Below are 27,620 nucleotides of genomic sequence, written 5' to 3' on the forward strand. Positions count from 1 at the left end.
ACAAACAGGTTTTCTCAAATATTTTGCAGCAATTTTACTTAAGAGTTCATTGTATTCATTAAACTTTGTATTACAATTGTATCCCTGATTTAAATCTTGCTGTAATCCTATTCAGTTTCCTTAAAGGAGACATGTTTATTGTCCATAATGAATTGGAAGATGGCTGGATGTGGGTTACAAACCTCCGGACAGATGAGCAAGGTCTTATTGTAGAAGACCTGGTAGAAGAAGTGGTAAGTAATTTTTATATTGTAATTTCTTAAATGAATAACATTCTGGGGGTAAAATAATATTGGAATAAACCAAAACTAATGACATTTAGTTGCCTGTTTTCTAGTTGTGTACTTTTCTAAACCTAGTAATTGGATCTCCTAATTTTGAAATAGTATAACAAACCTTTAAGCCTAATTCAGTATCAAAAAAAGTGCTTATTCACATATTGTCCAAAGAGAAGTACAAATGAATGGTACTCTAAACTTACTAGGCAGTTTCCTAAACTCAGCTGTCCTGGTGAAGAATCTGCTACGCATTTAATTTCATGTCTTTATATTTGCCATGAAACGTTCACAAACTGTACAGAATGTAATTTTGCCTTGTGGTAGATCTTTCTCTTAAGGATGAACTGTTATGAATGTATTGATGAGTTAGTTATACCTACAAGGGCTTGTGTGGGCTCAGGAATCTAACGAGATGACCTGCAGGTAATTCAGTTGTTTTAGGGGAACAGATGGTTTAATATACTTCAAAGGGAAAAAAAAAAATAATTCAACAAGCTCAGCATTGTTTTGGAGTCCAGTATTACCAAATATTTTTGATAGTGTTTTCCTGCAGAGTACGTCTGTTTTGCTAATAGCAGTGTTACCTGCAGATGTTACCTACAGATCCTCACAGATCTGTCAGGATATCAGTGCTAAATTGAAGTGGCAGTACTAGACTGTTGAACTGTAGACTAATACATCAGTGGTGAAGTTAACCTTAGGAAAGCTGGGATTTTAAAAAGATACTGCCTCTGAAGAAGGACTTGAAACATGACAGAAGCAATCCTCTGAAATAACATATTTTGGCTGAATTTCCACTTAGTAAACAAAGAGGAAAACTTCTTTTTATAGAGCTGCAATAAACCCCTTAGTTCAAAAATGTCTCAGACTACTTAATGTTTTTTCTACAGAAGGTCTTAACCCATGAAGTTTTATTTTTTTAAAAAAACTGAGCTGTACTCTTGTCATGCACTTAATATGTTAATTTTCTCATTAGGGAAGAGAAGAAGATCCACATGAAGGCAAAATGTAAGGATTTTTGTTTTGTTATTAAAAGCAATCATAACTGTTTGTATGGGGTTTCCCAGCTTTTGGGAAGGTGAACCAGAGAGATTTATTTTTTCATCTCGAGACTTTTTGACTGTACTAGCTGCTGAAGATGCATGGATAATTAACATGAAAGAGTCCTGTGATAGGAGGTATGCCTATTGTAATGGGTTTTGCAGTGTTGAAACCTTAGATGAGTGCCTGTATGATAATTTTCAGCCAAAATATGCACAATGGAGTATTTCTTGAAGATATTTTTTGCTTTCGAGGTAACTTTTTTTCAGATCTGCGCAACTCTAAATGCTGGAGAGAGAGCAAAGTACCATTACAAAACAGAGTGTGATAGAGCTTGTCTCTGTTAGCTTCATGTAAGAACTCCTAAGCTTTAAAGAGAAAACCAGAGGACTACAAGATTTGTTCTGTTTGCTTAAATACTTAAGAATTTTAAAATATTGAATACAATTTAGAATCAATGTAGTGGTATGTCAAGCTGCTGATATATTATTTTTAGTAGTAATGATGAGTGGCAAATGAAAGTTCCAAAAAATTTCTAGTAGCTTATTTCATCTGTCCTGTTTGTTTGCCATATTTGCACCTGCTGCCTGTTCTCTGTTGCCCAGTGTGTGGTGTCCAAGAGGCTGATGGGTGGAGAAGGTATTTCTTTATAGGAGAAAGAAAATCACTGGTGTATTTGTTGTTTGTTTACTGTTTGGTAGTGTTCTGCTAGACAAACGGTATGCCTTCAAATGTAGGATTTGTATTTACTCATTTGCAAAGTAGTTTGTAACAGATGCTTGGAGTTTTGATACTAGCTGTCCACAGTTATTTGTGCCACTCGAAAGGATCCTGGGGAGACTAGTGATTCCTTCGAACATCCCAGCAGCCAGAAATTGTACTCTAAAGGTAGTATAGAAAGAAAGTCAGAAGTAGAGCTCTTTTCTGATACATAAAAAGGCCATACTTTTTAGCTTTACTTTAAAGGTACAGAACAAGCTATTTAGTTGTAGCGTGTCAAGCTGTTCTGTATATAGTCCTAAGTATCAGGCTGAGACTGGACAGAGGCTGCTGAACTTTTTTAGGACACTACTCTGACACAGGACTCTGGGAAGGAACAAGGTGTGAGATCAAAGCAGTTAGTATTCAATAGCCTAACAAAGCTAGGTTTTACTTCCACAGCAAAATTCAGTTTGAGTTTTTCCGTAGCGTTTAACCTCCTTGTTTGAGCTTTGGATTTCATGATTCTAGTAAATTGCTGTAGGAGACTGACTTTAAATAATGCCTGTCAAATTATCTACCATTTAGACAATTTATTTTAATCTCTAAACACAGTTGTATTTGAACACCAACTCCAAGTTGTTGGGACATTTTTATTGAAATTAATGTATTTGTATACCTGTTGATGTTAGGTTTTTCGTGCTGTTGGTGGAACAGAATCATTAAGTAGCATAATCATTGATTATCTCATCTATATGTATTAGGTCTTTTTAAATAAAGATCAATTCATAGGTGCCAGAGCCTTGGATGTCACCACAGCCAAAAAAGAGAGCTGGTAGTCTTGCTTTCTAATTTTTCTCTTCATCTTTGTTAAGATGGTTCCATGGGAAGATCTCCAAACAAGAGGCTTACAATTTGCTGATGACAGGTATTTGTATTTCTGATTGAAATACAGTGGTAATATAATGGCACAAACTGATCCTATTCATATTAAACTGTGGCAAAACTTCCTTTTATGCGTGAACATACATGAGTGTCTTAATCTGACCAACCCCTATGGTTGTTAACTTGTTAGAATACTACATTGGAAGAAAATATGAGTATTGAGTATGTTCTCAAATACAGTCATTTTAATAATTTTTGGTTGAAGTAATTTTTTAATCAATGTGTAATAAATCATTTCAGTGATAGATACGTTCATCAAGATGCTGTGGAGAATATCCTTCTATATACTTAAAGGAAAATATAGTAACAAGCTTTTTTAGCCCTTTAAGAGAACAAATATTTCCTTAAATGAAGATTTGTGACCCATATTGTTGAACAGCATACTTCAAATGCTAGAAAAGAAATTGTGAATTTTTGAAAACGTGTCAAACTTTTTTTTTTTTTGTATGCTGTTGTAAAGAAGTGGCAAAGATGGGGCTAGGTTGCCAGCTACAGCTAAACCATTTTGCATTAATTTCGGCAGTTCAGTACTAGTTTATCTAGTTTGAGATAACTGTTGGAACTTACCTAATAGACTTTGTATTTCTTCAAGTGTGCAATTCTTGCTAATTTATGTGGGAATAGATTTGATAAGGTCTTACATATAATGCTAAGAAAAGTAACGCTGTTATGGTATCTTTTCAGTTGGTCAGGTGTGCAGTTTTCTGGTGAGGCCTTCAGATAATACACCTGGTGATTATTCACTTTATTTTCGGACCAGTGAAAATATTCAGCGTTTTAAAATATGTCCAACATCAAACAATCAGTTTATGATGGGAGGCAGATACTATAATAGGTAAGTTTTGATGGTAGAAGGAATTGTGCATGTTTTATACATGCGAGAAGAATTTGTGTAACTTGCTTCTGATAACTGTTTACTGCTATGATTTTAAGACTGTAGTTTTCTGAATGGTATACTAAACATTTTCCCGAAGTTGCTTAGTAGTTGTAACTGATCAAGTTCTTAAAGCTTGCAGCAGCCTAAGTGTGGCTTGTTGTCTTTGAAGTATTTGTTGTCCTTCAGCAAAGCAGTTTCTCCAGACTATTAATTGTGGATAGCATGGATCATGTGGATCGATAAATTGTGGATCTGTAATTAAGAGAATGCTCTGTTGTCTTGGAAGCTACTATTTGTATTCTTGTCTATTTGAAAAGGGAAAATAAAAATGTTAATTTGATCTAAGACGTTCAGTAGGGTTTTCGAATAACAGAAATGGGTATTTACAAGAAAGAGGGAAAAATACCTTCAATGTTGGAAAAAGTCATTAAATTGCGTTGTAATGTGTGCATGATACTTGGGTCAGAAGTACAGATGGCTTCATTTAGAATGACCAAACCTGGGATGCATTTGTTCTGTGAGTTGTACAAAAATACAGTAACTTCTGCAAAAATAATAAGAAATAGCAAGAGATATGTTTCCCCTTTTGTGGGAGAAGCTATCAACACGGCTTAATCCTTGATAATCTTGTTTTTAGAGTTGTTGTAGATGCAAGACTTCAGTTGTGAAAACTTGCCCCATCTTTTAACGGAGGCCGTTGCCTGCCTCACAAAATCAGCACTTTTCCAAACTTGCTCACCTAGAACCAGGGCATTCTTCATCCCAATAGAAAATTTGTCTCACTTCCAGCTTGGTTTCTGAGTGGGTAGAGATCCAGCAGCTGGTGTGTCTGAGAAAATGTTGAGGAGGTTTCCTAACTAAGACGTTCAGTGGACATTTTCATATGACTTCAAATGGATGATGGTGTGAGGTTAACAATTTGACCCTTATGAGCCTGTGCATATCCCGCACTCAGGCTGCTTGAATAGCTGCTACATTAGTCAGTCTGGCCTCCTGACATCCTCATTGAAAACCAGGCTAGCTGCCCTGTCAGCCTTTCATGAAGGTAAACGCTCTTTTGCCCACTCTCTGGTTACCTGGCTTATTAGGAGGATGGTAGGTTAGGAGCCCCCACTCTAGGTGATGTCAAATTAGTTAGGAAATTAGTGGAACTCTGATTATTCCTAAGTGGTTTTACAGCGTTATATAGTATACCTTCAGAAAGTTAATATAAAGTATGTTATTCAGATTATTTCAAAATGCAGCGTTGGATTCACTTGAGGCATGTATGTATATGAATAACATTTATCTGAAGAGTGTGGTGTTGAATAGAAAACAAGATTGTAACTTTAAATAGTGCTAAGTTATGACAAATTGCTTTTAGATTTTTTTTATATATATATTTTGGTACCACTGTATGGTACCTGAGATCTTCCTCAGTGCGAAGGAGAATATGCATTTAAAATGAAGCTTTAAAAGGCTTCATTTTTGTTGCATGTTTTGGAGAGTTACTGTTATACTCCTAGGCTCACATGCAGTCCAACTTAGTATGTGCTGCAGGCTGGTAAACGTCCTAGAAGTTCAAACACATAATGAAGTATGTAACAGAAGATAAGGCCTGAAAATGAAGATGCAAACTGCCCAAATTCTGTATAAGATCTACTGCAGAGGACAGTAAGTGAGGAACAGGAGAGAGGGAATAATGACTTTGTGGGCTTTTTAATTCTTAATAAATAGTTCATTTAACAGGGACACTGTGAGAGAAAAATCTTTAAATATGTGAAGACTGATGTGGTTTAATTGTAAGGAATAATCAGAAGTGGCTGAAAAACAACAAACAGGGCACTGAATCCGTAACAGAGATACAGAAAACAGAAGTTCATGCAAGATAATGAAACTATTTATAAGCATTTTTTGGTGGCAGAGTTTTGTCTTTGTGGCTTCTCTAAAAATGAAGTGTTTGCCTTTGAGGTGAAAATTTCAGATTTAAGAAGTGCTGCTTCTTGTTTAAATGGGTTTATTTGACAGTTTCTATTAACTGTAAGCTTTTTTTATATTAAGCTGTTTCCATAAATGTTCTCAAGGTATTTCCTTTGATATCTGTTGCTAGAATTAGGATCTTTAAAATTATTGTCCTTTGTAGTACAAAGTAGTATTTTTAATGTTTTTCTACAGTTTTTAAAATTGTAATTGGGGTAAAAGATAAAATGAAAGCAATCTGCTCTTTGGTTGCAGAGTATTGATTACAGTTATAGTGTCAATAAATTGTAGACCAAGATTTTTCCATAGAAAAGTAAGAAGGTGAAGAATAGTAAAGGAACAAAAAATGGAGGAAGTTTGGTTTATTTCGCCAACATTTTGAATACTCAGAAATGGGACTGGAATCACAATAACCTCTATAAGCAACAGTATGTCTGCATGTATTGCAGAAGAGTTTATTCTCGGTGATCATGGGCAAGGAGGTCCTGGGTACAACTCAGGAATCTCATATTCTATGTCGTGTAGGATGACTTATTTTTTCCACCAAACCTGTTCCTTTTGCATGTGCTTCCACCACTCTGTATGTAAATTACTTTAAAACTTCTGTTGATGGGTATGACCAACAGGCTGAGTTTGAAGTGTGTCATATTTTGTTGTTTCATTCTTTTGTATCAGCTCTGCAAGGCAACTTACCTCTAGTCTTATAGTTGTCCACTTGAGGGTCCAAATACATAGTACCTGTATTGCACACATATTGGAGGAATTATTTTGACTATTGAAGGAGTATTTTCCCATGGACTTCAGTGAAGCATTTAACTTCCGCGATCTTTGTTTATTCTGTGGGTAACAAATTACTCCATTAATCACCTTTCTGCATTTTAATGGAAAAATTTGCGAAACTTTCTTGGTGGCTGTATGAAGTCTGGTTGGGGTGGAGTTGTGTTTTATTTACAGCAGCCAGTATGGTGCCATGATTCAGATTTACAGCTAAAACAGTGTCAATAACACAGCATTTGTTATTGACACAAGAGCATTTGGCTTTTGCGGAGAGGTGTTTGCACAGTGTTGCCTGCACAGTGTTGAGGATTTCCCTGGATTCCAGAGAACCAAACTGACCAAAGAGACATGCTCAGCAATAAAAACTGGAGGGTGATGTTTTGTCTTCCAAGGTGGCTCTCAGCGAGATGGTCTCAGTCTCCTGTGAGAGGTGGTAACTGATTGCTTTTGCATCAGTGGTGTGCTGCCTAGCCCCTGCCCTTCACTTATTAAATTGTCGTTACCTTGGCCCATGAGCTTTGTCATATTTGCTTTTACTATTTTCACCCCTCCATAGGCCTTTCCACAACCCCCTCTTCCTCCCCCTTTTCTTGAGCTGTTACTGTTGAGCATGACATCATGTGGCAGGGAATATCCCTTTGGCCAGTTCAGGCCAGCTGTCCTGCCATGTCTGCGCCCAGCTCCTTGCCCACCCATCTCCTGCTTGCAGGGTGGGTGCAGGGGAAGCAGAGTGGGGAAGAAGGAAAACCTTAACACTGCAAGTATGGCTCAGCCGCAGACAAAATAGTGGTGTGCTGCTGATGCAGGGTTTCAGTCACACATCTAAAATGTAGCACTGCATGGGCTGCTATGAAGGAAATCAACTCTGTCCCAGGCAGACCTTGTATAGTCGTGAATTCAGTATCTGTGTCATGAGATTTCAGTCCAGAGGTGTGCACTTGGCTTTTACTATGAGGGTGATTGAACACTGGAACAGGTTACCCAGGAAGGTATGGCGTCTCCATCCTTGGAGATGCTCAGGATGTGGCTGATGAAGGGCCAGAGCAACCAGCCATTTTTGACCCTGCTTTGAGCTGAGGGCTCGGACTAGGTGGTCTCCAGAAGTGTCCTCTGTGCTCAACCGTTCTGTGAATAACTTCTGTATGTTCTCACGGTGTTTTTCTGTAAGATAGCATTTATTAACGTTTCAGTTCTGACTTTAAAACATGATAGGAAAAGCATACCAGTCCATTCTGCTGTTCTTTTCTTTTCTCTATCTGCCTTCTTTCCAAAAGTCAACTTACGTAACAGGTAGCATTCAAAAAACCCTGTAAATCGAGGGGTTCTACTTTATTTCTAGTGATTCTATGTCAAAGGAGAGGATAAGAAACCTTGGCCCAATAGTTTATGGAATCAACAAGCTTTCACATTATCTTGAAATTGAGAGACAGCACAATTTGAAAAAGTTGCTAGGCAGTTGGAAGATAATTTTGTTTCAACCAGTAGATGGGCCAAACAACATGAGTTTAATGTTAATTCTTTATCTTCGTATTTTAACAGTATATAGAATGATGTTGCTTAGTTCTGCCTTCCGGATTCTTTGTTATTTGAATTATCAGCTGTTGGAATAACTCTTGATTCACTCTTCAGCTGTTAAAAAAAAATTATACTGCTCATTGTGGTGAGATCCTTTTAAAATTATCCAAGTAGCTGAGACCTGAGGAACTTAACAAGCCCCGTGCTAAGCATTTTTAAATTACTGAAGTGAATGTAATGTAGTATTGAGATACATCTTTATTTCCATATATCAAACAGTTTAACTTTTTTTTTAACATACGTTCCTTGATGCATTTTGTGTAAGCAGGATTTTTGTTGCTGTCAGACATTGAAGGCGGCTGTGATTCATTTTCCTGTCCCCTAGATAAGCTTTGTGGTCAGTCTGTTTCATCCTTGATGTTAGATAGCTATGCATGTTAGATAACCGATGATTTGCAGATTCACATTCTGTCCGGATATACCTTGTGTCTTCCATTTTGCAACATTCAGTTTGTTTAGGCATTTGAGCTGAGGTAGTGGTAAGGCAGTATATTCAAGTGACCATCCGAATTGAGTTCACTTGTGGGAAGAGAGGGCTGCAGAGCCAAGCCCCCAGTTGCTTCATCAAGGCATAAAGTCCTAGCCTACCAGGACAGGGACTCTTTAACTACAAAACAAGTTTTCAGATACAACTGAGTTTATTCTTCAATCTGTTTTACAAAATTGTAAGAAACTAGGCAACTGCTCCTTATATTGAGGAACTAGCTTCTGCTGGCATTTTTAGTCAATGAAGGAGGAGAGGAGACATCAACAGTCAAAGTATTCTTGATTTGATGAGTGAGAAAAATTATATAATGCTGTTTTACTTATTACAAGATGTTGGCAGTAACTATTCAACATGCAGAATGGAATGACTGAGTCATTGTTTTCTGTAGCGTGGCAAAGTTTAAATTTTTATGCAGAAGACGGCATATGCAGATTGCATCTCTGTAAAAATTGAAATAAATATTTGATTTATGTAGTACCAAAAGAGAACATGTTATTCTACATATCTGAAAAACAAAGATGGTTGTGGAAAGATTATTTCCTTATGCATACATGAGTTCATAGCTTTTAGAATGAGAGAGAGAAAAGTGAACAAAGGTGTCTTGCTATGGCTTTATTTGTAGGGTTTTGAAACTGGTTTTACAGTGTTAGATGTTTTTCCTGTGTTGGACACAACTGTATCCAATTGTAAGGTCAAAGATTTCATTGCTGTATGCCTTGTTGATTATCTGTACACACACAGATAACTGTGCATGAAGTGAGAAGATAAGCTCAGTATATTTTTGTTTTCTACTAAAGTAGTTCTTTTTTTTAGGTGGGTATTTTGCATACAAATGATTAATTTCTGTTGATGTTTGTTTTGATGTTCTTTATTAGTGTAAATTTTCGTACCTGCAAAGATAAGTCAGAGCAACTCTAATGCCTCGAATTTCAGCTTCAATCTGTCACTACTTTTCTCCTGAGCCTTCCAAACACAGTTATATTTTGAATCTGGTGATCTGAATGAATGCTTCCCTGTAGAGTGCTACTGTTTGAGTGTTTAATTTAACAGGATAGCTCAGTGATTTCTAAGTATAATCTGTATAAGCTCTTCTGCAAACCTTTTCTGTTTTCTGTTCCTGTCCTCCTAGAAGTAAATTGCTCCACACATGTGGTTTCTCTCCCATTCTCCTTCCCTAGTTACTCTAGGACTTTGGAAGTTATTACCAATGAAATAGCAATTTTCAGCCTGGTTGGAGAGCTGGTAATGCACATGTGCTACTTGAATGTGGAAAAAGCGGTGTCCTCATCTGGCATTTTAAGTAACTAATTAAAATATTTTGTGGAGTTTAGAGTTAATACATTCTGAATACAGTTTTGTGAACTTTCTTGACTTCAGTATATTAGTAAATTCTCATTGCTACAAATGGGATTATGATGTTTAACACTTGATTTTATTAAAACTTTGTGAGAAAGTTTTCTGTGGTTGTATGAAAAAGCAGATTCTCAAACAGAGGAAAAACTAACCTGTTTAACGTTTGAATCCTCCTTTTCTTATTGGAACAGTATCGCTGACATCATTGAGCACTATAGAAAAGAACAGATTGTTGAAGGATATTACCTTAAAGATCCTGTTCCAATGCAGGTAAGATTTCTTCTCTGAGCATTTGTGGTTGAAGACACAGACCTAATCATCATCAAATCAATTTAGGAATGAATTACCGCAGAGATGCCAACGGTAGTTAAACAGCATCATCTCCAATTTTAATGTTTTCATCTTGTTTCTTTTGTTTTATCCTCAAATGCATTCAGTTACCAAGGGTTGGCTTATAGTCAAACAGTAAATGTGGTAAGCTCCGTCTGTCCTCTGGGGGTGTTCCTCGTCTGCTGTGTGCCCCTAGCTTTGGTCTCATGCGCAACCATGCTGTGCCTTAGTTCCATTTTAGGAGGAACCAGTCTGCCCTCCTGTCTTCTCTGTCTGCGCTTTTTCTGCTGCCAGAGGAAACCTGTATGCACAGAAAAGCTTCAGGGCTGATCGCAGGGCTTTTCTGGAGTGCTCTTCCTTCATAGCAGAAGCTCATCCTATGAGACCACCAGTAATAAGCACACCACATCATCCACCTTTGCATAAACTTATAGCATATATAAACATAAAGCATTCATGTATATTTGGTTCCCCCTCTGTTCCCAAACTTTATTGTTTCAATGGTTAGAAATTTGCCCTTAATTTCCTCCTTAAGTGTTACGGTCAATTCATACTCCTTTGTGAGATCTGTGGTGTTAATACAAGAACATTTCTTGTATTCTCCCTTCGTCAGCTCACTGAGCTAAGCATACCAAAGCTGATTCTGTCCATTTGTAATGTTCTCAAGCTGCCACCAACTTTCATGTGAGCTTGCCTTTCTTGAATGTGGTGGACCAGGTCAGAGGGAATTACCCATGCCATGGTACTTTACACTTTCTCTCTGGAAAATACTTGACAGAAATATCCTAGAATAGGTGTCATTTTCTGTGGTGGGTTGACCCTGGTGAGCAGCAAAGGACCCACATCTTTGGTTGCTCATCCCATCTCCTGCAGGATGGGGACAAGAGCAAAAAAACCCTCCTGGGTTGAAATAAGAACAGTTTAATAAGCAAAGGAAAGAGTAATGGAGGTGATGCAAAAGCAGTCACTCACTACCTCCCACAAGCAGGCTGATGCCCAGCCAGTCTTTGAGCAGTGGTCACCTAGGAAGGCACCCTTCCCCACCCAGTTTTATTGGTGATAATGATGGTTACATGATGTGGCAGGGAATATCCCTTTGATCAGTTGGTGTCAGCTGTCCCAGCTGTGTCTGCTGCCAGCATCTTGTCCACCCAAGCCATCTTGCAGAGGAGGGGGCAGAGGGGGAAGTGGAGAAGGTCTTGAGGCTGTGCAAGCACTGATCAGCAAGAGCAAAACCACTGGTGTGTTACCAAGGCTGTTTTAGTCACAAAACCAAAACACAGTACTACAGGGGTATTGTCATAGCCACATTACACCGTAGCTCAGTCCTGCGAATGAATGAGCTGTTCAAGTTTCTCATTTTCTGTTCTCTGTAAGTGTCAACAGGTGTAACTTATGTTGTACTGGTAGACTTATACCTTGTTACTCTGATCTTTCCTGTACTGCTAATTGTGTTGTGTCATCAGTGCTTCCCAGTTGTTTGCTGCTGTTAACTCGTGCTCTGTAATGTGGTCGGGTCAAAAAGCAAATATGAATCCTGAAACTGCACCTTGAAAATCTTCACTATAACTTTCCTTTTGCTCCATCATTCCTCTTGAATTATGGCAGTAATTGTCTTCATTTTTGGTTTTTGCAATGCACTTACAGTTCCTGTAGTAGTAATCTTCTCTGCATTGACTAATTTTCCATGTGAGACTACTTCAGATTCTTTTAAATTATTCACATATATTTGTAAGTATCTTTGCTTAAAGATTTAGTGGTCAGTGGTGCAATTTTTGTTCAGCTTTGTGTTACTTCCTTTCCACATACTACCATGCTCTATGTTTTTGAGGGAAAAGAAATTCAGAAGCCTTGAATAATTTTAGGGTCAGTCTGATTGACTTCCTGGGTCTAATACAAAATCTACTATACAATAATTGTCACTGGAGCTGTTGTTTTGGGCACTGTCCCTCGCATAGCTATGTTATGGAGATTATCTTGAACTCGTAAACATCTGGGTGTTGCTTCCATTGTAGATCCTGTAATTCCTGTTAGTTTTACTGAAGTATTTTTCATCTTGCTTTTTTCATGATGTTCAAAATCATAATTCTTGTAGATACATGGGCAGCAAAAAAATATTTAGTGTGAGCCAGTTCATATGTCGCTTTTCATCTCTGTTCTCATTGTTCGACAGTCTTGCTTTTCATATTTTCTTACGGCTAAAGAACTTTTGCTGATCAGCTTACTCGGTAAGGTCAAACTTGGCTTGGTTTTTGGCCATGCTCATTTGTTTTTTGCATTTCCAGTTCCTACAATTTTGTGTGAATTTATCCTTTTTCTCTTTCCTGTTTCTGGTTTCTTCTCTGGTTTTGAGTTCTACTCAGGACATGTGAGTTCTAATGAGATTAATGAGGGACTGTGCAACTTTGACTGAGTCAGTGTTAATTGTGATCTGCACTGTTCTTGTTGCTTCAGAGCTTATCCATGATTACTTATCCCAAAAGCTTTGGTAGAAGACAGTTAGAAGCTAGATCTGTAAAGACTTGCATAAATTTAACAGAAATCACGTTGAAAGATGCTGCTTTTTATTTAATATGAAAAAGACACAATGTTACTTTGTAGAAGTTGATCTGTATTGAAATCTTTTTTCTGCTATCATAATTCTGGAAATAGGAAAATAGTTACATTACATTTTAATATTATATGAAAAATTATGTTGCTTTATTAACATGCATGAGAGAACAAGAGTAGTGACTTGGTGGCAATCAATATGATGATCATAGATGCAGCTTCATAGTGTGTAATTTTTAATGGCAATTTCTGAGCTTAAAATATGTTTTTCTTATTTATTTACCAGCACCAAGAACAAGTGCTTAATGATACAGTGGATGGAAAGGAAATCTACAATACAATTCGTCGGAAAACAAAGGATGCTTTTTATAAAAATATTGTCAAAAAAGGTTATCTTCTGAAAAAAAGTGAGTTATGTTTACTTTTATGACATCTTTTTAAAAATAATAATAAATCAACTATTGAACATAGCATCATAGAATATGTGATGTTGGAAGGGATCCATAAGGCTCCTTGGGTCCAACTTGTGCTCCTTGCAGGACTAACTAAACCATATGACAAAGCGTGTCATCCAGCAGCTCCTTAAACTCTGACAGGGTTGGTGCTGTGACCACCTCCCTGGGGAGACTCTTCCAGTGGCCAGCCGCCTTTCCTTAACACCCAGCCTGAACTTCCTCTAACGCAGCTTCATTCCGTTTCCTCCTGTCCTGTTGCTGGTCACCAGGGAGAGATCATCAGTAGTTTCTGCCCCACTGCCCACCTTGAGGAAGGTGTAGATTCTGATGAGGTCATCCCTCAGCCTTCTCCAAGCTGAACATGCATACTTAGCAAGTTTAGTATAGTAATAGTACTAGAAAGGACAAAATTGAAGGATCTAAAAAGTGTGTGAAGAGTATGAAAGATGTCTTTCCTTAAGTAGTAGATGTATAGAACAACATAATATGTAAAATTACATGCAGTGTGAAAATGTTGATTGGCAGTTGTTCTGAAAAAAATCAGAGTATGGCCCAAAACTAGGCAACCTTGTCAAAGGTAGCATTCAACCTCATTAAATGAAGTATGTGTTCGTAAAAAGTGTTTCTATTTAATATGGAACTCACTAAATTCTAGCTGAACAGAGTAGGTTAGAGAGAACTAGAATAATAAATCCGCATTCACTGACTGCTTGACTCATCTCAATATAACCCTAAGGAATTGTCATTGAATAAGTCTTCGAAGTTCTGAGGAAGGAGAAAAACTTTCAGTAATAAAATTTCTGCAAATGACAGAGACCATACTAGAAGCATAAGATACAGATAGTAATCTGGATAGTGACCAAAAGAGAGAAGGAAGATTTGATTTTTACATATAGCCAAATACAAAAGAGACATTAAAAAAACCTAAACCACCCAAAACTGTAGACCCTCTGAACAGAACAGGGCAAGTATCTCTTCTATTGAGAAGTCAGATTCTGAGAGAAGGTGTAGAGTGAGGAATCAAATGAGAATGAATTGAAAACCTTTAGCTAGAAGAGACAATGAGATACTTTAAATGTGCAGGCTGGAGTACTGAGTAGGTGCAGAGAGGTGCACGTAGCTGCATATGGGAAAAATGCAGTAAAATGACTCTTCCGTCTAGGAGTCAGAGTGTAAGAAGTGGATGTTAACATTTGTCTCTTCAAAACAGTGCTCATTTATTGAGGCCCATGGTGGATTTAAGATTATCAAAGTACAAAATTAAGGCTGAAAGCTTTTTCTAAATGCATTAATTAGTTGCAGAAAGTTCCTAATCCATTGTAGTTCAGAGAACATTTTCTCTGGAACAAGTGGAACCACTTAGATTCTTAGACATGGTTGTGTTTGGGGCATGGCTGTGGTTGAAGTTTGCATATAACTTAATCCCATTTCTGTTCTTCAGCCATGCTGTTTTAAGATACTGTATGCAATCTGTTAAACATTGGTCAGAGTTTAGGATTAACTTTCTTATCTCAAGAATCTAATTTTTACTTAAAATCGTAATAAATGGGATCCACAGCATCGTTATTTGCAAACTGTCTAGATACAATCTTAAAACTGTCAGGAACTCACCGTCCAGGCAGCTCATATGCACTTGCTTAGTCCTGTTGAAATCTGTGAAAATGTTTAGAGAACGGTTTGCAACTCTACCTGTATCTGTGAAGAGGGTCTGATTTTAGCCACATGTTGCATAAAATTGAGTGTGTGTACTGATATTATAACGTAGGTGTGATTACTTGTACATTGTACTTCTGTTTGCAATTTCACAAAAACTTGACTGCCCTCTTTTGTTTTCTTCATTTACAAAATTTACACTTTCTTTTAAACAGTATTGTAACTTTTTGCTTGACTCTTCTACAGGTAAAGGAAAGAGATGGAAAAACTTGTACTTTATATTAGAGGGAAACGATGCCCAGCTTATTTATTTTGAAAGTGAAAAACGAGCCACAAAACCCAAAGGACTAATAGACCTTAGTGTGTGTTCTGTCTACGGAGTGCATGACAGTTTGTTTGGCAGGTAGGACACTGGCTTTTAATTCTCATACGTGCAGCAGGAGAGTTGACTGCTGGTTTGAGACATGTGCAAGACACCGGCAATATGTCACTAGTGAATGCCTGGCTTGCATTGTGGCTCTTGGTTCATACCAAGAGTCTGTAGTTGGTGTGAATCGCAAGAAGCATATTTAGACAGATGTAGCTGATGAATAGTAATCTGTTTAGCCATGGCAACTCGATTGCTAGCAACTGTACATAACTTGCAGTCAGAAATTTTAGACTGTAGTATCAAAGTTTTATTGTGAAATAGGAACCGATGATGGTTTGAGCTTTTTTGCATTGTCATTCTTGAATATTCAGTGCATTAATTGTTCCATCTTTCATTTTACAGGTATTAGAGATTATGAACTGAGGGGCTTAATCCTTTTGAACCAAGGATTGGCAAGATAAAGAATTTTGTCAATTCCAAAAGATGTACTTTCTTTTGTTAGGGATTTGAAAAATAACTTGGTTAGATGGAGTCTGTAAATGCTTTTCTGTTTAAGAACAAGTACCTTTGTTAGATGAGACCAACTTAGTAGTAAACTAGTTCATATGAGTTAACATCCTCAGAAATTGGTTTTGCACAGTTGCTGTATTCAGAGAATTTTCACATCAAATCTCATTTACTGTAATATTTTGATGTTCAAAATATGCCAGCTGGAAGGGATGCAGTTATCAGCAAATTATTTGAGAATCAGAAGTCTTTCAGATATTACTGGTAATTAACATGAAAAGAGTTTACATGTTTGTTCATTGGTAGTTAAAAAAAAACAACCTCCACTGTCCTGTATTGTAATGTCTTATAGAAGAAATAAGTACACATACTCCTGCAAGTGTTAGTGAATTGAAGTTCCAGTTATCTCATGGATCTTAATATTTATTAAAAAATTACAGATAGTCCACTTTTTATGAAAAAAATTCAAGACAAATGCTTAACATTACTGGCATTTCTTAAGCTGCAAAGATGGATGCTTTTGTTTGATCTGTGGGATTCTTTTAATAATTTTGAAATAATCAGTTAAACTAATAGAATGAGGAGCATAGATAGAGTACTGGAACAGCAATGAAAAAAATTACTGGAATATTCCTTATGTAAGCTGGCAATTATGCAGGAAGCTTTAGCGTATATTGTAAACAAGGAACATTTTGATTAACAGCAACTAGAAACAGCTTTTAAATGCACTGTGCTGTGAGTTAGTGTAGTTGGACAGTAAGTGGGTACTAAAGGTGGGTAGGAGGACTTGCGTGGTTGCACAGCTTTGGAAGCTGTTACTGAAGAACTGTAGCTGAGACAGTTCCTCCTGCATTTTAATTAGCTGGTAAAAACTGCCTTTCTCAGAAGTACAGTGAAGTCTGTAGCTTTGCATGGTTCTTTGGTGGCAATGATTTAATTAGCCCCAGACCTGGCTACTTCCTGCTTTCCCCCACCCTTCTGCAGCACGGCCACAGAGTGCCGTGTCAGCATTTCTCCAGGCAGTGAAATAGATGGGGGAACTGAAGACTGAAACTCCTTTGCAAATGAAGTACGATCTTTCACATGGTGCTGGTTTTGGGACAGCGAAACTTCCTTGAGCACAGTGTTGGAAAGTCATGAGTAAAGTGTGCACTTTAAATAGCTTGTAATTTAACAAAGCAAAATATTATTTTTTTTGTTGACTTCTTGGCAAATGAGTGAAGGTACACAAAATGGCAAAGACACAATAATTGTATTTAAGGCTCTAGAAGTTTGTGTCACATACATTCAGTGATTACTATGTGATCCAGTACACATTTTATTAGTCGCAAGAGCCATGGGAAATGTTCAGATAGGGGATTCCTTATGTTAATATTGTTTCCTGAAAGAACAAATCCTTAATGTATGATTAATTGCTTGGGAACTAATGCTGAACCTCTGCTGCTTCTAAAGTCTCTAGGACTGGTCCTCATTGACAAGTCTGCCGTTACCAGATAGCTCTTTTGCCATGACTGTAAGTCAGCATACATGCCTGTTCAGGTACAGACCATTCTAAAAGTTTATCATTATTCTGAAATGAACTAGCTGGAGCGAAGTGTGGTTTTCTTCAAATGATGTAATACATTCAACCCAAAATGCAGTTTTGAAGGACCTGAGAAATCTAGTTGGAGTTCTTCCTCTTTCCGTGTCTGACGATGCTACATGTATACAAACAAAAATTGATGCAATGTTTAATGCTCGTGAAAGACAAACAGCAGGAATGCAAGTCCAGTGTAAACTTGGTTTGGGACAGATCAATGAGTGAAGGTGTCCGTTAATATTACAAAGATTAATTAAACTGACGTTTTCTGTTTTGTTTATTTTTAAGGCCAAACTGTTTTCAGATAGTAGTTCAGCACTTTAGTGAAGAGCATTACATCTTTTACTTTGCAGGCGAAACTCCAGAACAAGCACAGGTGAGAGCTTTTGTTGGTAAATATAATGTAAGAAGTAGTTTCTTGTCTTGTGATGTTTAATGATACTACCCTTCTGAAACGGGAAGCAAGTGTGTCACAAATAGTGGCTATCTCTACATTAGTAGGTGTTATAATGAAGTAGTAGCAGATCTCTAAGGGGAACGCAGATCCTGTGTTAACTGCACTTGGATGTTCTTTGGACGAGTTCCAGGCAGGTCCCATGGACTGAACGTCTATTATTTTCCATTATATGTTTCTGGAGAACTTTTTTTTTTTTTGACCTAGTTCAATTCAGAAGAATAATTTACTCGCCAGGACTTTTCCATGTTATAAACCAGAGCATGGTAAGTGGGAGTTTTCCTTTAAAGGCATATTCCTGGTATGAACGAAGATGCTAATGCACGTGTGTGTGCCCAGTGACCAAAATGTATTGAACTGCCTTTTGCAGTTATTTGTACTGTCTATAAATTTGTGGTTGTTCATAGTCTTGCACTCTGATTGTACATGAAAAGTAAGGTTTTCTCTTTTTAGTTGGTACCCTTTAGTTACTAGATCTCTAGTGGTTATGTTTGCTGATTGAGAATGGTAGGAGAGGAGCCTAAACTCTGAAATTCATTCACTGGCAGGAGAGCATATCATATAAAAAATGTCCTTATTTATTAAGTTTACAGCTCTGGAAGTCCACAGCTCTGAGATATACCAGTTGTATCAGAAGTTTTGCATTTGATTTCATTTGAATGGAATTAAAGCTGTTTAGAGCACTCATAACAGACTGCTATTCACCAGAGCATGAAGGCTGTATAAATTTGGTATTCTGTTTGTGCTGTATGTAAAGGAAACCACAGATTTTCCTGTTAAATTAATACAGATTTATTAGAGTTGCTGAGATGATATCAGAGTGATGTAGTAGCATTTGTCACACAACTTCTAATGTACCGCCTTTGAGAAGCAGTGTGCTGAATAGTAATTGAGAATTATATGTTAATTTCCACATTTACTACTTCCTGTACATTAATTTTTGTCACATCTGCAATGTCTTTTGTGTTCTACAAATTAAAAGAATTAAGAGTGTGTAGAAGACAATATCCTGGCTTGTTCCCTGAACATTTGGTATAATCTGCTTTTGGTTTTGATCTGCTTAACAGGCGTTCACTGTGTTTATACAGAATACAGGGTGATTGGTTTTGTTGGTTTTGGGGTTTTGGGGGGGGGGGGGTTTGAGTATGGTTTTGGCCCAGGAAAGTTTATAGATATTTCTCTTTTGAGAAAGTTCCGCTTTCTTTACTCTGTAACATTTCATAAAATAATAATTTTCTTTTTATATGAATACCCTCTTATAACGTGGTACATAAATACCAAAGCAGCGCCATCCTGCTGTTGTCTTTATGGTTTGTACCAAACAAAAGCAAATATAAAATGTAGCCTTACGTGCTTGTGTCACTGTGCTTACTGTGACACATTGCTCATTCTTGCTGCTGTAAGCTCTGGCATTTAAGGGGAAAGGTTTTCCTGCTATGAGTATAGAGGCGTATTTAGCATCCAGGAAATATTTTTGTTAGAGTGTTTAGGAGGCATTTGTTTCTTTGATAGCTACTCCTGAGAATAAGGAAACAAGCTGTTGAAACTTAGTGATGCATAGTTGAAAGCTTTTCCTTCTGTGGAAGGTTTTGAAAGCTGAAACCCGAGCTGCAAAGTAGTCTAGCTGAAAATAGCTGCAGTACCTGTTCCTGTATTTTTTAAATGTGGAGGATACTGTGAAGGGTAAGATGGAAAGAGTGTTGTGGTTTTTCTAATGACATTGTTAAACTTTATTTTGAGAATAATGACAGATCTTTGAGATACAGATATAAGAAGACTGTTGGTCAAAACCTGAATTTTGCGCTTTGCAAGAGCTACACAAAATTCAGTGGTTGGGAGACAAAAACTAGAGCATGCGGCTATAACATGTCTTACGCCTTGCAAAGGCCCTTTGCAAAGTTCCTCTGTTAGCAACTGTCTCATGCTTCAGTGACTTTTTCAGAAGTGGCCTGGAGAGTTGGCCTCTTAGCAGCATATTTGTTTTTTAAAAAAATACACACAAGGTTCTACAGTCACTTTGATGTTAGACAACCTGTTTGTTTCCTTGATAATAATGGAATCTATCCATCCACTCTGCTGTATGCATTTGTGAGCAGACGAAGTGGGGAGTGTTGGATATATGCTGTATTTCTCTGTTTATGTTTTAGTTTTTGTTTGAGGTGTGCATAATATTGTGACTGTGGTGCAGAAGTACTGGAGAGAATCACCACAACAGTTTGGCTTGTAAACTGTAATTTTGTCAGAAGCAAACAAGTTTTGCTTCATTTTATATACCATTTGTAATTTCATGTAATATTACTAGACTGGAAAATTGGTAAAGGTCACACTGCATATCCATTAGTAATGCTTGTTGTTTCTAAAGGAGAAAATGATCCAGATTTGTAAATCCTTTATTAGGTTTTTGCACAGTAAAGTAAGAACTTTGCTTTAATATTGAAACTTGCATACTTTGGAATTACAGAAAACTTAAGTTTTGCCAAGGTAGAGTGAAAACTTCAGATACTCTTTTTTAGATATGTCTCTTCCACTGAAAGATGCTGTATCTGACTTTGTATTGTTACACTGTTGTGTGTCCTTCTCTCTTAGGACTGGATGAAAGCTCTGCAGATGTTTTGCAGTTTAAGAAAAACCAGTCCAGGAACATCAAATAAACGTCTACGTCAGGTGAAGCTGATATTATGGGGTTGGTGGTGCACATGGAGGAGTTTTTTTGTCTACTCTTTGCAAAACGATACTGATAAATCTTAGAATTCTCCTTTCAACAGCAGTAAATCCTGCATATACTTACTCTCCGTTTTGGAGTTATGCAGTATCCTTGCAAAACCAACCAGAATGACTCACACTTTGTTGTATCATCTACATATATAAAACCCAGAATGGCTTTAGGCAATCTGCTTGCGCTTTGCGAGGTATTATTTTCTGACTGCATTTGAGTGAAGTTGTAAAGAAGTCAGCATTTGGATTGTCTTAGCTTTTTAAAACTTAGGCCATACAGGAAGCTTTAAAAATTTGACAAACTTAAATGACGTGTAAACAAAATACTCATTCAACTAATACTTATTTTCAGTAACAAATACATGCTGAACCATGCTTGTGGCTTAATTTTGCTTGGCCCGTTGAAAGTGCTGTGTTTGCCAGAATTTCCTCATAGGTAGAGGATAGATAGTCATAAATGACTAAGTCTGTAATGATTGGAGAATAAGGGAAATACTTCAAGAATTCCTGTTCTTTTTGAATGTTAAGAACATGGTGTTTTAACAGACAGGTGAAAAGGGAATTAATTGGGATGTTTTTCAGGACACAATTGTTCCGTAGCAAACATTAAAGATGTTTCGATACTTCTAAATAAATGAACTAAATTAGGTGCATTCACAAATAAAGTGGCAGGTGGAATTGGGAGCTTCAAGCTGCAAAAGCAAAGGAAAAAGTGATGATCTGAAATAATTTTTTACTTCAAAATGCAAAGAAAATGCTCATCTGCATAAAAAAATAGACTGTAATGTGTTGCACAAGGGAATTTTACTTAATCTGTTAGTAAGGTACCAAATACGCCATTGTATTTGGAATTGTTAAAAACCTTTTATTTGAGGTGCCAGTCTTAGATATCAATAAAATTTTCTGTGTGTAGAAAAGTTAGTATTTGCAAATTCTAATGCCTCAAAGATAATTTTAAAAGCTGACAAGATGCCTTAAAAACATGGGGCATTTGCTTTCAGTAATTGAGTTACTCTGTCACTAGTGCCTCTTAAAATGTTGTTGCATTACTTCTGTTCCTTGCTCTCCTTACTAGGAAATTTTAGTTTTACTCAGTGTTCATATATTAACATTAAGCCTCTGCACTGAGAATAAAAATTAATTCATTTGTGTGTTTTGTATTTCTATTTTAGCAACAAAAAGTAAATTTTGTGTTTGTTTTTTTTTTTAGGTCAGCAGTCTTATTTTGCATGTAGAAGAAGCTCATACACTCCCAGTAAAACATTTTACTAATCCGTATTGTAACATCTACCTGAACAGTGTCCAGGTAGCAAAAACACACATCAGGGAAGGGCAGAACCCTGTGTGGTCAGAAGAGTTTGTCTTTGAGTAAGTCTTAATCTTCTTGAGTTACTGCATTTCACTGCTAAGTTGCATTGCATTCAAGATTCTTAACACTGTGTGCTATTTTGCATATGCTTTTTAAAAATACAGTATGTGTGTTTATACAGCAGCAACTTTTCAGCCAAATTGTGCATGGGCAGAATATTTTGTAGACACCTAAATATCTTTGTTAATGTGCCTTTGGCTGATGATGGGAACTCGGGATTGATATGATTTTAGAATAAGCTTAAATGCCAGACAAATATAGTATTAACTGAGGCTTTCTGTCTTTTCTCCTAGTGATCTTTCATCTGATATTAATAGATTTGAGATAAGTCTTAGTAACAAAACAAAGAAAAGTAAAGATCCAGATATATGTAAGTATTTTTCTGTAAAAGGTACTTGTATGTTGCAGCAGTGGATACTTTGTGTGGTTTTCATTACTCTTGTCAAACCTTATCACAAGAGAATTAAGTCTGGGTTTGTGCTCACCGTAATGCTGTGTTTGTGTGTTTTGGGTGTCTGGTACTGGCTTTCCATTAATGTTTTTATAATGAGAACCTGCATATTTATTACTGATAAATTGCACAGTAATCCAGTCTTTTGTATCTGATGGCTTTTTTAGCTCTGCTCTAGAATAGCCATTGTATTCTACTATGACTGTGCTTACCAAAAAACAGGAGGAAAGAGAAGCTGTCATTATTAGTCTGCTCTATAAAATACTAAGTTTCACAGAGTTTTAAGTCTGATTGCATGGAATTGCTGGTTTTTTGTTGCTTTGAGTGAGAAAGATGAAAGGTGTAGTACTTTAATTATTTAAAGGAAATAATTAAAAAATAAATCTTGGGAGGTCTTTGGACAAAATTTGCCTTGTTTTCTTTCTGGTTTATCTCATCTTTCTGTTTTCCTTGTACCACTCTTGGGCTTTAACTTGAAGTTACCTCAGTATCACCTTGAATGGGAAAGGATCCATAGTTTCTTCTGCCTTTTACAGAAGTTCTTAAGAATTTGTTTTCCTCGTGTTACCCAGACAGCTGCTTCTTCAACTGTGGTTTTGTTTCTGTTCCAGCAAATGAACAGGAAGCTGGTAAAATCTATCAGCTTTCTAGAAAAGAAAGGGTTTGAAGAATATAGCTTTTAGAAAAACTTAAAAAACTTGAAATTATTTTTTTATTACTATTTGTTAATTTTGTTCTCTTCCCACACAGTGTGTTTTTAGTTTTTTTTTCCTTATATTTAAGGCATCTTGTTTCCCACTGTTACTTGTTCTGGAGCAACTTCAGCCCTCTGCCGCCTCTTTGCTGCCTGCAGGGCAGGATACCGTCCCTGCCCCCTTCAAATTTATTCAAAGGTTTTTTTTTCTTTTCCATTGTGTTTAGAGCTGACTGTTCCAAAGCCTGTCAGAGTAGTTAGAATCTATTGCAGTTGTTTTCAGTTTGCATAGATTGTGTTACTGGCCTGTTACGTTATACCTCAGTGCTAATTTCTTGATTTTCCATATTTTTTGATCGGTAGGGAAACTTTGACCAAAGTAGAGGAATTACTACTGATTTTGAATGCGCTTGCAGGACCTAATTCAGTTTCAAGCCTGTTCCTCCTTCCTCTGACTAGAAAACTTCCTATGTAGCAGGAGCAAAACCCAATACATTCCCTCTGACAGACAAGAAGGCTCTAACTGCAGTTGTGACCATGTTCTTGCACTTTTTATTCACTTGATGTGGAAAGCTCATTATCTATCCTACACCAAAGCTCTAGTTAGTAAAAGAATCTTTAAAAGGGTAATTCTTGAATGAGGTACTTCAGTAACTTCTTTTAAAGTGTTTTTGTAGTTCCTTCCGCTCTGTCCAGCTTAAGGAGGTTGTGTTGTCTCTAGATGCATCCAGCTGATAGGAGGTGACATAAGGTTTCCTTTTCTAGGTCAGGAGCAGGACTGGCTGAGTTTCTTGATTGCAATTAGGTACACTCTTACAGCATAAGCCAACAGTCCTTTCCTTTTGCGATAAGGGTTAGACTAAGTCAAGGCAAATGAACACATGTCTCACAGCCCCAGCCCTATGAAATGTATGAATTGCAGGGATACCTATGTGCTGCATCACCTCAATACCTTTTGAATTCTTCAGAAGAGGATTGGTTCCTTTCCTGGACATCCTCCTTTTCAGCCACAGCTGTTAAATGTGGACTGCTGGGGAGTGGGAGTCAGGTGAAGCTGGAATTACTCATCTTCCCTGTTGGGTTAAGTCAGCTTTTCTGCTTGCTTTTCCTGCTATGTAGTGCAGATTGAAGCCCAAAACTCTGTTATTGGTCTCACTGCTTTATCTCTTTCATCATAGCACTGGTTAAATACCAAAACAATATCGGCATGAAGGCTGTTTTTCCAGTATTTTAAAATATACACTGACGTTTCAAGTCCTTGTCTTTGAACTTTGCCTATTATGAGTATTCCATAATCATTTTAGTATTGTTGTTTTTACGAACTATTTCCAATAGTGGAAATTACGCTAAACAGTTTACTGTCAATTCTGTTTAGATTTTTGGTTCTCCAACTATGAATTGCATAAGGTTTTATTCAAATAAATACATATAAAATGGCTTGATAAAAATAAAGCCCTGGAATGTATTAGTAGACTTCACCTGCTGCTACTGCAGACTGGGGTGCTTAGGTATGTTTAGACAGTTGAATTAGTAAATCTTGTGGGACAATACCCCACACAATGTTGAACTGGAGTGGAAGTTGTGGTTTGGTTTTGCACCATGATAGTCGGTCAATTTCAAATTAGTTCATATTAAAAAAAGAAGCATTTTTATAATGGAGGCGGCCACCTCATACAGGCAGGTGCACATGGCAAAGTAATAGCCGATGTCGTTCCTTTCAGGCACAGTTATTTGCAGTAGTGCCAAGGCTTGGGTTTTGGAACTGATAGCTGTTATTATAGGAGGATGGGTTGTACTAACATGGCAGTGACTTGGGGCTGCAAAAGGCAGGATTTCGTATGTCCATGTATTTAACAATTTCCTTCTCAAGATTTAAAATATTTTGTATTCTTAAACAATTTGATTAGGGGTTTTTTGATGGCTCTGTTTTGTTCTGGCGGGGTTACACAAAGGCTTCATAGTAAATTCGGGTTCATCTCCGGTCTGAGAACTGGAGCAAAGCTAAGTTTGAACCATTTTTCACTTTGATTCCCATATTATAATTACTAACAGTCAAAATATAATCTTGATTATGCACAAAGTTTCCTTAGCAAATAAACCATTAAGAAACCTCTGTCTGACATTTTGTATGCTAATGTTCATCATGTAAAATACTGTGATTCTTTTTGGATCAAGGTCATTGACAAGAGAATTCTTACCTGTGTCTAGAGAGAAGCAACTATTGTTTTGATTAGTTTCTGTATGTTTATTTTTCTTTCAAAATGTGCTAGATTGCAAAATGTAAATATCCTGTATTTTTCAACTATAGTGGTCTCTTACTGAAGGTAGCTACTAATTCAGTGTAACCTGCTAAATGGAAAAAAATATTGTTCCTTTGAAGTTATTGAATATAAATTATGGTAGCAACTGTTCTGCAGTCCTTGTACTGGACTGTACAAGGAAAAATTAAATCATCAGTTTATTCTTGATTCTAAATTTCATTCATCAGTTCTCTCTCTAAGATAAAGGTGCCTTACATGTGCAAGCAAAATAAGCAAAACACATTGCTTAGTTGTGGGTACAGGAGCTTTAATGCTGGGGAGAAATATCCTGGGAAGGTCAATTGATTACCTGGTCTGAAGACATATTCCCATCCACACTGATGACAAGTAGCAGGTGGTAATGAGTTGTTATTCACACTACATGACTAATTTGAATGTGTTAGCTTATAGCAGTTTATCAACCCCAAGGAATATGAAATAGGCAACAGAAATGTCCTGAAGTGAGCATTATAAATGTGATGCTTTTCTATTCCAGTATCAAATGATATTCTGCTCTGTGTCGCAACACTGGGGCAATGGGAAGTCTACTGGAACTGTTGACAGTTTATGCAAAGCAGTATGCTGTATGGTGCATATTTGCAGAAATGTGGAGAAAACTACCAAAAACACCAAAAAACCAAACCCAAACCCCTTGCTTTTGCTGTGTTAGGGGTGTTTTTTAATATGAGGAACTTAAAAGCAGATGTCACTGAGAGGCATGGAAGGAGTGTGTGTGTTTGAAAGATCCCGACTGGCAGAGTAAATGTGAAACTGCAACCATGGACCCCTCTTGGAGCACGGTGGGTGCTTCACAGCCACAGTGTTGTGTCTGCAAGTGCCTGGGCCCTTTCTGTGTGAAATAACTCTGTTCAGGAGTGTGTCCACCTGCTGCAGATGGGCCTGTGCTCCCACTGCTGCAGCTTGCTGCACAGCTGCTGGGCCAGGCTTCAGCTGCAGCCCAGGTTGCTGCTTGACAATTTCAAGGTGCCCACACCACTGAAAGGTGAATTAATGATCTGGCCATCCTTGAGTTGACTTTCATCATTATCTAGGCAGCAAGTTGCTTGGAAATACATTTTTACATAATGTGTATAAACTGTTACAGCCTTAACCTGGAAGTCAGCATAAAATAAATACATCTGGCAGTATAGCAACACTGTAATAATAAATATTAAGAAGTAACAAAGTGGGCAAGGAGCAGGCCTGATGGTGCTATCAGCCTAAGGCTGGAAAGAAGACAGTGAATTCTGAACACTTAATCTGTTTCTAGTCTCTGACTGCTACATGGATTTGCAGAGGAGCACTTTTTTACTCACTGCTTGGGTGTTACAAAGAAAACTGTGTCAATATCCATGTGGCATTTTTGTATGTGTATATATGCGTTCTTTACAGAATGCTTTATATTTCTTCAGTTTACGGAGTTTGTTAAACCATTGAACAGATCATCTGTCAATACATTGATAGCAAAACCCTTGGTTATTCTTATTAATACTCTTTCGCTGAAACGAGATGACGTGCCAAAAATAATGCTTTTTATTCAATAGTAGCACCGTTTTTCTGGAGATAACATACTTGAACAATGCTCTTTTTTTTCCTTAAGTGTTTATGCGTTGCCAATTAAGCCGATTACAAAAAGGACATGCAACAGATGAGTGGTTTCAGCTCAGTTCCCATGTACCATTAAAGGGTATTGAGCCAGGATCTTTGCGTGTTCGAGCACGATATTCTATGGAGAAGATCATGCCAGAAGAGGAGTACAATGAGTTTAAAGAGGTATGACGTTGTTTAACTTGCCTTGATATATCTGTTAAAAACTAGTTTTGTTGGTTGTTTGAGGTAGATCTCAGTAACACTGGTTGACATCGTTAAGCAATATTTATAATTATGTCCACATATCACTACAGATGTATGATAGCAGTTTTTCCAGAGCTTTTATGTGTTAGGAGAAGCTTCTGAATATTTCAAAATTCTGTTTCTTTCAGCTTATACTTCAGAAAGAACTTCATGTGGTCTATGCCTTATCACATGTTTGTGGACAGGATAGAACACTGTTGGCTGGTATTTTATTGAAGATTTTTCTTCATGAGAAGCTTGAGTCCTTGTTGTTACGAACACTAAATGACAGGGAGATAAGCATGGAAGGTACTGCGCTAAAATACACTAAAGTTTACTGGAACTCTGGGCAGGTGGCGGGGAAGGGGC

At 37.2% G+C, this 27,620-nt stretch overlaps 1 protein-coding gene across 1 annotated transcript in view; it reads left to right on the forward strand.

The window, feature by feature from the left end:
- The window catches only part of RASA1 (RAS p21 protein activator 1), a 67,926-nt gene that overhangs the window by 24,483 nt on the left and 15,823 nt on the right, over positions 1 to 27,620 (forward strand). The window contains exons 5-17 of the mRNA XM_037373116.1: positions 116 to 233; positions 1,255 to 1,286; positions 2,894 to 2,946; positions 3,648 to 3,798; positions 10,183 to 10,261; positions 13,158 to 13,278; positions 15,226 to 15,382; positions 17,724 to 17,811; positions 20,476 to 20,553; positions 21,815 to 21,972; positions 22,267 to 22,343; positions 27,019 to 27,191; positions 27,401 to 27,560. Of these exons, the coding sequence (XP_037229013.1) occupies positions 116 to 233; positions 1,255 to 1,286; positions 2,894 to 2,946; positions 3,648 to 3,798; positions 10,183 to 10,261; positions 13,158 to 13,278; positions 15,226 to 15,382; positions 17,724 to 17,811; positions 20,476 to 20,553; positions 21,815 to 21,972; positions 22,267 to 22,343; positions 27,019 to 27,191; positions 27,401 to 27,560 (1,445 nt within the window). The remainder of the gene's footprint in view (positions 1 to 115; positions 234 to 1,254; positions 1,287 to 2,893; positions 2,947 to 3,647; positions 3,799 to 10,182; positions 10,262 to 13,157; positions 13,279 to 15,225; positions 15,383 to 17,723; positions 17,812 to 20,475; positions 20,554 to 21,814; positions 21,973 to 22,266; positions 22,344 to 27,018; positions 27,192 to 27,400; positions 27,561 to 27,620) is intronic.

Source organism: Falco rusticolus, chromosome Z (assembly GCF_015220075.1).
Source record: "Falco rusticolus isolate bFalRus1 chromosome Z, bFalRus1.pri, whole genome shotgun sequence".
Classification (NCBI taxonomy): domain Eukaryota; kingdom Metazoa; phylum Chordata; class Aves; order Falconiformes; family Falconidae; genus Falco; species Falco rusticolus.